The 12,168-nt window shown below is 39.8% G+C and overlaps 1 protein-coding gene across 5 annotated transcripts in view; it reads left to right on the top strand.

The window, feature by feature from the left end:
• Positions 1–12,168, top strand: part of TTC28 (tetratricopeptide repeat domain 28) — a 594,505-nt gene that overhangs the window by 307,673 nt on the left and 274,664 nt on the right. For all 5 annotated transcript variants that reach the window (XM_079943481.1, XM_079943479.1, XM_079943480.1 and 2 more), the window contains 2 exons: positions 1,059–1,331; positions 2,237–2,367. In XM_079943481.1, coding sequence (XP_079799607.1) covers positions 1,059–1,331; positions 2,237–2,367 — 404 coding nt within the window. The remainder of the gene's footprint in view (positions 1–1,058; positions 1,332–2,236; positions 2,368–12,168) is intronic.

Raw genomic sequence — 12,168 nt, forward strand, 5'->3', positions numbered from 1 at the left:
ACTGTTGGCTGAGAGATTCACAGTTTAAAGAGACCAACCTTTCAATAGTTTTTTTTTTTTTTTTTTTCACATAGGCACAGTGGAACAACTAATGTGAAACAGTTTTTCAGGAAAGCTAACAACAAAAGTGTTACAAGTGCTACCTCACTGTAAGGTTATAGTCATTAGCTCTGCAACAGTCTTTTAAAAAAAAAAATAGGGCTTCCCTGGTGGCGCAGTGGTTGAGAGTCCGCCTGCCGATGCAGGGGACAAGGGTTCGTGCCCCGGTCCGGGAAGATCCCACATGCCACGGAGCGGCTGGGCCCGTGAGCCATGGCCGCTGAGCCTGCGCGTCCGGAGCCTGTGCTCCGCAACAGGAGAGGCCACAACAGTGAGAGGCCCGCGTACCACAAAAAAAAAAAAAAAAAAAAAGAGGAGGAAGAAGGAGCTTAGAGGTCATCCACTTTGAAACCTAGCTTCAAATGGAAAGAATCTCCCTGTGGCTTCCTGACCCCTAATCTGTGTCCTTTCCACAACATGAAAATAAAATGAGATAAACATTAATTTTGTCTTTCATCTTACCTTAGTAAACTCAGACGATTTCTTTTTTCTTCTTGATATGCACAGAAACCAAAAATTTCATGTGATTTGCTTTATTGTGATATTTCCTCTGTTGCAGTGGTCTGGAAGTAGACCCACAGCATCTCTGAGGTCTGCCTGTATATAGTAGGGGTGGGACTTGAGTGATGTGCCTGTGATATTTTGAGAGGGCAGGAGGTCAGAGAAGGGAGAACCATTCAGGGAAAGTGGTGGGTCCTGATCAAAGAAAGACCAGAAGAGAGGACAAGTGTGGTGTATGCATGTGAAAGTGATGTAAGGAAATTACTGGAAAGACATTGGTGTTACCCAGTCATATGAATGAGTGGACAGTAAGGGTGGTGCTAGATTGAAAGGTTGAAGAGTTTGTACCTGAAACAGGCCATAAAAAGGTATGATAAACATTTGTTTCTAGAGTGTATTGGAAAAGATTGTTTTGTGTATAAGCCTATATTCTCTTATTTTCTTTTGTTTTTCTTCAGACTCCCTCGAGCCCACTTATCAACAGCTTCAGAAAATGAAACTGGACAAGAGTCCCTTTGTGGTCGTGTCTGTGGTTGGGCAAGAACTCCTGACAGCTGGCCATCATGGGGCCTCTGTGGTTGTCTTAGAAGCCGCTCTGAAGATTGGCACCTGCAGCCTCAAACTGAGAGGTTCCGTTTTCTCTGCGCTGAGCAGTGCTTACTGGTCTCTCGGAAACACAGAGAAGAGCACTGGATACATGCAGCAGGACTTGGATGTAGCCAAGACCTTAGGTAGAGTTATGCTTTTCTCCTTTATTTCAGTACAGAAAGGAAATGAAGAAAGCTGATTAACCTGATGTGAATGGGAGTAGTATGTGCCATGAAAAGTGATTGTACCTCGGGAACATTCTCTGTTTTAGAGTACTTAGGTCTTTAGGGCTTTTCATTTAACAAGGTATCAAGCTCCCAAAAGGCCAAAAGATATGGATTAACATATTCATTGCCTCCTCAGAGATATGGGCTCACAGATTTAATATCTCAGATGATAGATTTGTGGGTGAATCTTTGACCTTAATTTTCATTTTTGCCTACAATAGAATGCACCATCATTTTGTTGGACGAAATAGTGCAGTGCAGTGGTTAAGAGTGTGGACTATGGAGCCAGACCGCTGAGTTTAGAATCCTGGCTCTGCCACTTAACTAGCTGTGTGACCTTCGGCAAGTTGCCTAATCTCTGTGCTGCTGTTTCCTCATTTTAAAAAAAAATGTGGTTTATGATAATCATCACAGTGATTATTCAAGGACTTGGAGGATTGCAGTAAGAGAAGAGATATGGTGGGTCAGCATACTTGTAAAGAAGCATACTTGTAAAGAAGCAACATATTATGGTAGGTGTGGAGTAAAGTGACTGAACCAACAAGCTGATGGTTGTTCAGAAACAAAGCAATGACCTCTCATTTCCAGAACACTTATGTCCCTGACTGCAGTTGTATGTTATAACATCAATAACAGTTGTCCAGAGATTTAACTTCTAGGACCATAACTTCCTACATAGAGTCTTTTAGAAGAAGAAAAGAAGGCAAGTGAAATCTTAGCTAGTAAATCTGTGGCTGTTGTATTAGGATGGCCATTATATATTATAAATAATGCTGTAACTTAGATAAATTTTATCTTTTTTTTTTTTAAACCCAATTCAGGTGACCAGACAGGAGAATGCCGAGCTCATGGGAATCTGGGCTCTGCATTCTTCTCCAAAGGAAATTACCGGGAGGCTCTCACTAACCACAGGCATCAGTTGGTGCTTGCCATGAAACTCAAGGATCGAGAGGTAGGAAGTTTACCTGCAGACCAAAACCAGTTTTTTTGAAACATGGGGTCTTTTTTGGCTGCTCAAAATGTTTTAGGTATCTTAAAATATTACTTTCAGGAGTTGATAATCATTGCTTCTAACTTTCATCAACAACGAGGTGTTGAACATCTATCACATACAGGACTTGGGGATATAGAGGTAAATGAGACATGGTCTCTGACCTCAGGATCTAGCAGCTTGGTCAGATACATTGTTCTTATTCTCTTCAAATGTGCTATGGATATATGTAAAAAGCTATATCATTATGATATATTCATTAAATTAAATAAGCACACATTATGCTTTATCTGAGATGGAGTATTATTGCTGTGAATCCTTCACATTGTTTCTTTGGTGGATTTTTAACTCTGGTGGTAGAAACATGTTAAGTCTCACTGAGAGACCTGAATCGTAATGATAGAGAAATATCATCCTAGTCTTTTCTAGATAAATGAAATGAAATATCCTCAGAAACTTGATATCCAGTAGATGCAACATGATGGTGCCTGCAGAGTGGAAAGAGGGTGGGGTTTGGTAGGAGACAGACCCAGATTTGAATCCCTGCTTCAGTTATCCTGGCTCGGGGATCTTGGGGAAGTTATTATTTAACTTCTTTTTGCCTCTTATTTCTTATTCAGAAAATGATGATTCTGTTTATTCTATACACAGTTGTGATAGGATTATAAATAATACATGTAAAGTACCTAGCATGGTACCTGGAATTCCATAAATGGTAGTAATAATAGAATATTATAAATAAGAATGAAGTTAATAGTAGAGGCAACAATAAATTTATGAATTAATCTATGTGTTGGGAAATATGTTTAGTTACATTTACATCTCAGAATGTCACTGTAGGACGTTATGGAGATTAACTATATTATTTAAATGACCCAGCATCTTCATGTCTCTAGAACACAGTCAGGCACTAGAAAGGAATTGGGAAAGAAAAAAACCTTTACTTCAGTGGCATGCTGGAATCTCCCCTTGGGAAAGCTGGACTCCTAGAAAGTCTCTCTCATCCATAGGTATCAGAAAAAAAGCCTTTGAAAGCTCCAAGGGCAGTGAATTTTTGGCAATTTTATTCTCAAGAGAGTTGCCTAAACATTTTTCTCTTTACTTATTTACTCTTAGTTTACAAACATTTCTTATAAGCCAGATTATCTGATTTCTTGATGTTAAGAGAATGAAAAGAAGTTCAGATTTCTAGAGGCAGATATACTGATGGCATTAAGAAGTGAGAGCCAGGTTTAAGAACTAAAACAGCATCAGTATCTAGATAGAGCCATTTAGTGCAGGGACAGATAGCTGAATTTATACCCCATTTTCCTAACCTTTGAGGTGTATATATTAGCTCGATTACTGGATAAGCTAGAAAGGCTTTTAATTAGGGACATAGGGTTGTGATAGGTATTGAAAAGGAGAACACTCAATTGCTGCCAAGATTCTGGAATTCCAGAGGAAACAGAGACTGATATAGACCTGAGGAAGTTTGTGAAACAGGTAGAAATCAAGCTGGCCCCCAAGTGAGATGTAGAAATTGCCATATGAGGTTCTAAAACCTGGTCAGCAGGTAAGTCATGTTTTGCTGAGTGATAAGATAGTTTATTCCTTTAGCAAAGAACAGATATTTTCCACCATCCTATTATATATATTATATATATAGTCACAGATTCTTGGTTTTTTTTTAAATTGAGTTTTGAACTTTATTTATTTTTGCTGCATTGGGTCTTCGTTGCTGCACGCAGGCTTTCTGTAGCTGCGGCAAGTGGGAACTACTCTTCATTGCGGTGCTCAGGCTTCTCATTGCGGTGACTTCTCTTGTTGTGGAGCATGGGCTCTAGGAGCACAGGCTTCAGCATTTGTGGCACGTGGGCTCAGTAGTTGTGCTGCATGGGCCCAGTTGCCCTGCGGCATGTGGGATCTTCCGGGTCCAGGGCTCGAACCCACGTCACCTGCATTGGCAGGCGGATTCTTAACCACTGCGCCACCAGGGAAGTCCCCATCGTTTTTTTAAAAGGTGATATTTATTAGTTTTATCTAATTACATAAGAAATACATGAAAATAACCAACTGTAAGCTTACCATCCTATTAATATTATTTTGGGTATAATCTTTTGATCATATATGCAGTTATAATTGTTCATATGTATTCACACAAGAATTGAAATCCTATTATATACTGTTTTAACTTGTTTTTTCATTAATATTTTCCACTTTTTTTTTAACATCTTTATTGGAGTATAATTGCTTTACAGTGTTGTGTTAGTTTCTGCTGTATAAGAAAGTGAATCAGCTATATGCATATGTATATCCCCATATCCCCTCCCTCTTGCATCTTCCTCCCAGACTCCTTATCCCACCCTTCTAGGTGGTCGCAAAGCACCAAGCTTATCTCCCTGTGCCATGCAGCTGCTTCCCACTAGCTATCTATTTTACATTTGGTAGTGTATGTATGTCAGTGCTACTCTCTCACTTCGTCGCAGCTTACCCTTCCCCCTCCCCGTGTCCTCAAGTCCATTCTCTACGTCTGTGTCTTTATTCCTGTCCTGCCCCTAGGTTCACCTTTTTTTTTTTTTAGATTCCATATATATGTGTTAGCATATAGTATTTGTTTATCTCTTTCTGATTTACTTCACTCTGTATGACAGACTCTAGGTCCATCCACCGCACTAAAAATAACTACATTTCGTTTCTTTTTATGGCTGAGTAATATTGCATTGTATATATGTGCCACATCTTCTTTATCCATTCATCTGTCGATGGACACTTAGGTTGCTTCCATGTCCTGGCTATTGTGAATAGTGTTGCAGTGAACATTGTGGGACATGACTCTTTTTGAATTATGGTTTTCTCAGGGCATATGCCCAGTAGTGGGATTGCTGGGTCATGTGGTAGTTCTATTTCTAGGTTTTTAAGGAACCTCCACACTATTCTCCATAGTGACTGTATCAATTTACATTCCCACCAACAGTGCAAGAGGGTTCCCTTTTCTCCACACCTTCTCCAGCATTTATTGTTTGTAGATTTTTTGATGATGGCCATTCTGACTGGTGTGAGATGATATCTCATTGTAGTTTTGATTTGCATTTCTCTAATGATTAATGATGTTGAGCATTCTTTCATGTGTTTGTTGGCAATCTGTATATCTTCCTTGGAGAAATGTCTATTTCGGTCATCTGCCCATTTTTGGACTGGGCTGTTTTTTTGATATTGAGCTGCATGAGTTGCTTGTATATTTGGAGATTAATCCTTTCTCCGTTGATTCGTTTGCAAATATTTTCTCCTATTCTGAGGGTTGTCTTTTGGTCTTGTTTATGGTTTCCTTTGCTGTACATAAGCTTTGAAGTTTCATTAGGTCCCATTTGTTTATTTTTGTTTTTGTTTCCATTTCTCTAGGAGGTGGGTCAAAAAGTATCTTGCTGTGATTTATGTCATAGAGTGTTCTGCCTATGTTTTCCTCTAAGAGTTTTATAGTGTCTGGCCTTACATTTAGGTCTGTAATCCATTTTGAGTTTATTTTTGTGTATGGTGTTAGGGAGTGTTCTAATTTCATTCTTTTACATGTAGCTGTCCAGTTTTCCCAGCACCACTTATTGAAGAGGCTGTCTTTTCTCCATTGTATATTCTTGCCTCCTTTATCAAAGATAAGGTAACTATGTGTGCGTGGGTTTATCTCTGGGCTTTCTATCCTGTTCTCTTGATCTATATTTCTGTTTTTGTGCCAGTACCATACCATCTTGATTGTTGTAGCTTTGTAGTATAGTCTGAAGTCCGGGAGCCTGATTCCTCCAGCTCCATTTTTCTTTCTCAAGATTGTTTTGGCTATTCGGGGTCTCTTGTGTTTCCATACAAATTGTGCAATTTTTTGTTCTAGTTCTGTGAAAAATGCCAGTGGTAGTTTGATAGGGATTGCATTGAATCTGTAGATTGCTTTGGGTAGTATAGTCATTTTCACACTGTTGATTCTTGCAACCCAAGAACATAGTATATCTCTACATCTGTTTGTATCATCTTTAATTTCTTTCATCAGTGTCTTACACTTTTCTGCATACAGATCTTTTGTCTCCTTAGGTAGGTTTATTCCTAGATATTTTATTCATTTTGTTGCAATGGTAAATGGGAGTGTTTCCTTAATTTCTCTTTCAGATTTTTCATCATTAGTGTATAGGAATGCAAGAGATTTCTCTGCTTTAATTTTATATCTTGCTACTTTACCAAATTCATTAATTAGCTCTAGTAGTTTCCTGGTAGTATCTTTAGCATTCTGTATGTATAGTATCATGTCATCTGTAACAGTGACAGTTTTACTCCTTTTCTGATTTGTATTCCTTTTATTTCTTTTTTTTCTCTGATTTCTGCGGCTAAAACTTCCAAAACTATGTTGAATAATAGTGGTGAGAGTGGGCAACCTTGTCTTGTTCCTGCTCTTAGAGGAAATGGTTTCAGTTTTTCACCATTGAGAATGATGTTGGCTGTGGGTTTGTCATATATGGCCTTTATTATGTTAAGGTAAGTTCCCTTTATGCCTACTTTATGGAGAGTTTTTATCATAAATGGGTGTTGAATTTTGTCGAAAGCTTTTTCTGCATCTATTGAGATTATCATATGGTTTTTATCTTTCACTTTGTTAATATGGTGTTTCATATTGATTGGTTTGCATATATTGAAGAATCCTTGCATTCCTGGGATAAATCCCACTTGATCATGGTGTATGATCTTTTTAATGTGCTGTTGGATTCTGTTTGCTAGTATTTTGTTGAGGATTTTTGCATCTATGTTCATCAGTGATATTGGCCTGTAGTTTTGTTTTTTTGTGGCATCTTTATCTTCTTTTGGTATCAGAATGATGGTGGCCTTGTAGAATGATTTTGGGAGTATTCCTCCCTCTGCTATAGTTTGGAAGAGTTTGAGAAGGATAGGTGTTAGCTCTTCTCTAAATGTTTGATAGAATTCGCCTGTGAAGCCATCTGGTCCTGGGCTTTTGTTTGTTGGAAGATTTTTAATCACAGTTTCAATTTCAGTGCTTGTAATTGGTCTGTTTATATTTTCTATTTCTTCCTGGTTCAGTGTTGGAAGGTTGTGCTTTTCTAAGAATTTGTCCATTTCTTTCAGGTTGTCCATTTTATTGGCATGTATTTGCTTATAGTAATCTCTCATGATCCTTTGTATTGCTGCAGTGTCAGTTGTTACTTCTTTTTCATTTCTAATTCTATTGATTTGAATCTTCTCCCTTTTTTTCTTGACGTGTGGGGCTAATGGTCTATCAATTTTGTTTATCTTCTCAAAGAACCAACTTTTAGTTTTATTGATCTTTGCTATTGTTTCCTTCATTTCTTTTTCATTTATTTCTGATCTGATCTTTATGATTTCTTTCCTTCTGCTAACTTTGGGGTTTTTTTGTTCTTCTTTCTCTAATTGCTTTAGGTGTAAGGTTAGGTAGTTTATTTGAGATTTTTCTTGTTTCTTGAGGTAGGATTGTGTTGTTATAAACTTCCCTCTTAGAACTGCTTTTGCTGCATCCCATAGGTTTTGGGCCGTCATGTTTTCATTGTTGTTTGTTTCTAGGTATTTTTTGATTTCCTCAGTGATCTCTTGGTTATTTAGTAGTGTATTGTTTAGCGTCCATGTGTTTGTATTTTTTACAGATTTTTTCCTGTAATTGATATTTAGTCTCATAGCATTGTGGTCAGAAAAGATCCCTGATATGATTTCAGTTTTCTAAAATTCACTAAGGCTTGATTTGTGACCCAAGATATGATCTATCCTGGAGAACATTCCATGAGTACTGGAGAAGAAAGTGTATTCTGTTGTTTTTGGATGGAATGTCCTATAAATATCAATTAAATCCATCTTGTGGGCTTCCCTGGTGGCGCAGTGGTTGGGAGTCCACCTGCCAATGCAGGGGACACGGGTTCGTGCCCTGGTCCGGGAGGATCCCACATGCCGCAGAGCGGCTGGGCCTGTGGGCCATGGCCGCTGGGCCTGCGCGTCGGGAGCCTGTGCTCCGCAAGTGGAGAGACCACGATGGTGAGAGGACCAAGTACTGAAAAAAAAAAATCCATCTTGTCTAATGTGTCATTTAAAGCTTGTGTTTCCTTATTTATTTTCATTTTGCATGATCTGTCCATTGGTGAAAGTGGGGTGTTAAAATCCCCTACTATTGTGTTACTGTCGATTTCCTCTTTTATGGCTGGTAGCATTTACCTTATGTATTGAGGTGCTCCTTTGTGGGGTGCATAAATATTTACAATTGTTTTATCTTCTTCTTGGATTGATCCCTTGATTTTTATGTAGTATCCTTCTTTATCTCTTGTAATAGTCTTTATTTTAAAGTCTATTTTGTCTGATATGAGAATTGCTACTCCAGTTTTCTTCTGGTTTCCATTTGCATGGAATATCTTTTTCCATCCCCTCCCTTTCAGTCTGTATGTGCCCCTAGGTCTGAAGTGTGTCCCTTGTAAATAGCATATATATGAGTCTTGTTTTTGTATCCCTTCAGCCAGTTTGTGTCTTTTGGTTGGAGCATTTAATCCATTTACATTTAAGGTAATTATCGATATGTATGTTCCTATTACCATTTTCTTAATTGTTTTGGGTTTGGTTTTGTAGGTCTTTTCCTTCTGTTGTGTTTCCTGAGTAGAAAAGTTCCTTTAGCATTTGTTGTAAAGCTGGTTTGGTGGTGCTGAATTCTCTTAACTTTTGCTTATCTGTAAAAGTTTTAATTTCTCCATTGAATCTGAATGAGATCCTTGCTGAGTAGAGTAATCTTGCTTGTAGGTTTTTCCCTTTCATCACTTTAAATATGTCCTGCCACTCCCTTCTGGCTTGCAGAGTTTCTGCTGAAAGATCAGCTGTTAACCTTATGGGGATTCCATTGTATGCTATTTGTTGCTTTTCCCTTGCTGCTTTTAATATTTTTTCTTTGTATTTAATTTTTGATAGTTTGATTAATATGTGTCTTGGTATGTTTCTCCTTGTATTTATCCTGTATGGGACTCTCTGTGCTTTCTGGACTTGATTGACTAGTTCCTTTCCCATATTGGGGAAGTTTTCAACTATAGTTTCTTCAGATATTTTCTCAGTCCCTTTCTTTTTCTCTTCTTCTTCTGGGACCCCTATAATTCGAATGTTGGTGCGTTTAGTGTTGTCCCAGAGGTCTCTGAGAGTCTCCTCAATTCTTTTCATTCTTTTTTCTTTATTCTGCTCCCTGGCAGTTATTTCCACCATTTTATCTTCCAGCTCGCTTATCTGTTCTTCTGCCTCAGTTATTCCATTATTGATTCCTTCTAGAGTATTTTTAGTTTCAGTAATTGTGTTGTTCATCACAGTTGGTTTGCTCTTTAGTTCCTCTAGATCCTTGTTAAATGTTTCTTATATTTTCTCCATTCTGTTCCCGAGATTTTGGATCATCTTTACTGTAATTAGTCTGAATTCCTTTTCAGGTAGTTTGCCTATTTCATCTTCATTTATTTGATTTTGTAGGTTTTTACCTTGCTCCTTCTTCTGTAACATATTTTTTTGTCATTTTTTGTCATTTTTTGTCATTTTTTCTTTTCTTTTTGATGGGTGGTGCTGTATTCCTGTCTTACTGGTTGTTTGGCCTGAGACATCCATCACTGGAATTTGCAGGCAGTTGGATAGAGCTGGGTCTTGGTGCTGAGATGAGGACCTCCAAGAGGCCTCACTCTGATTGATATTCCCTGTGGTCTGAGGTTCTCTGTTAGTCCAGGGTTTTGGACTTGGAGCTCCCACTACAGGAGCTCAGGCCCGACCTCCAGCCTGGGAACCAAGATCCTGCAAGCTTTGTGGCATGGTAAAAAAAAAAAAAAAAAAAGGAAGAAAGAAAGAAAAAAGGAGCAGTACAATATCAAAGAATAGAAAACAATAAAATTAGAAAGATAAAAAATATGTTAGGTAAAATAAAACTATAATTGAAACAGTTGCAACAAGGTAAAAGAAAACCACAACAAAAAAAAGAAAAAAGGGTGGGGGTGGGGGAAACAAGCCAGAAGGAGAGATCACTAACAAAGTATAAAGAATAAAATAAAATTAGAAAAATAAAAGATTAGGAGAAATGAAAATATAAAAGAATCAACAACAGTGAATCAACAAGGTAAAACAGAACCCCAATCTAAAAGAGGAAAAAAGAAAAAAAGCCTTGACTATGGGGGTGGAGGTTAGGTGAGGGGTGGAACTTAGGCAGGGGTGGGGTTTAGGGTGGGACTGGGCCTAGGTGATGTTCAAGTGTGGGCAGGGCCTCTGCTTAGGACCTGCGCAGAAGGGGAGAGGCAGCATGTGGAAGGGAGGGCTTCTGGAGTGTGGAGTTCAGGAGTTTGGAAGTTGGTCCCTGAGTGAGGGTGTGTGGGTGGGATTTAGGCCCAGCTCATTGGAGGGCGTCTCCGAGTATGGAGGCGCGGGGACCTGGGTGGGGGTGTAGGTGCGGGGCTTGAGTTCTTTGAGGCAGGAGGGATGCTCCGAGGGCAGAGGATTAGGCCCAGGTGCTTCCCGGTGCCTAAGTGAACAGGGAAAGCACTGGCCCATTCCCTTATGTTCTTTCTCACCCCTCCCTCACTGTCTCCCCCATCACCACTGAACCCCTAACCGTGGGTGGGTCCTGCTGGGTGTAGGGACTTCTTCCCTACCCCAGCCACCCCTCAGTCATGCCAGTCCTGGTCCAGCCTTTACTTTTGCTCCCCCTTCCCTCCTTCCCACTCCCTCAGGACCCATGTGGGCTGGAGGGGGCCTCAGTGGGCAGAGGATCAGGCCCAGGAACTCAGCAGGTTCCTAGGGGTCTAAGTGGGCAGGGGAAACCTGGTCATGGCTCCCTGTTGATCCTCTGCCCTCCCAATGGTTCCCAGTTTCCCCCTTCGGGGGTGGGATCCCTTCCCCTCCCCCAGCTGCCCCTCAGGGGCGCCAGTCCCTTCCCCTCTCCACTTCTCCTCCCGATTCACTCCCCCCACACCCCATGTCCTACCCAGTTGCTGGGGATTCCTCCCATCCCCTTAGGTGTCTGTGGTCCCCCACCAGTGCCCTAGTTGTGAGGAGACGCGAATTCCACGTCTTGATAGTACGCCGTCTTGGACTGTCTTCCAGTTATTTTTAAACATTTCTTCATTTTATTAAATGTTCTACTGAAGGTCTTTTGGCTTTATCATAATTTATTTAATCTTTCCCCCTACTGTTATACATTTAGTTTGTTACAAAATTTTTGGTATTATAAAATCTGGAAAAACATCTTTATGGATAAATCTTTGAACATATCTCTCATCATTTCTTTTGGTTAATGTATTAGAAGTGGGCTTGCTTAGAAAAAAACACATTAAGGCTTCTGATATTTATTGCTAAATTGCTCTCAGAAGGGCTGTATCTGTTTTTAGTTCTACGAGCAGTGTGTAAAAGCTTTCATTTCCTTGCACTAGCTAACACTAGGCATTACTGTTAAAACTAAAAAGTCAGTTTGATATTTAAAAAAATGATATCTTGGGCTTCCCTGGTGGCGCAGTGGTTGAGAGTCCGCCTGCCGATGCAGGGGATGCGGGTTCGTGCCCCGGTCTGGGAAGATCCCACATGCCGCGGAGTGGCTGGGCCCGTGAGCCATGGCCGCTGAGCCTGCGCGTCCGGAGCCTGTGCACCACAACGGGAGAGGCCACGATAGTGAGAGGCCCGTGTACAGCAAAAAAAAAAAAGAAAAAAAGATATCTTCTTGTTTTAATTTGCATTTCTTTGGTCACTACTGGGTTTACTATTTTTAAAAATTTCTTTTATAAAGATCTTGAA

This window comes from Stenella coeruleoalba, assembly GCF_951394435.1.
Source record: "Stenella coeruleoalba genome assembly, chromosome: 14".
NCBI lineage: Eukaryota > Metazoa > Chordata > Mammalia > Artiodactyla > Delphinidae > Stenella > Stenella coeruleoalba.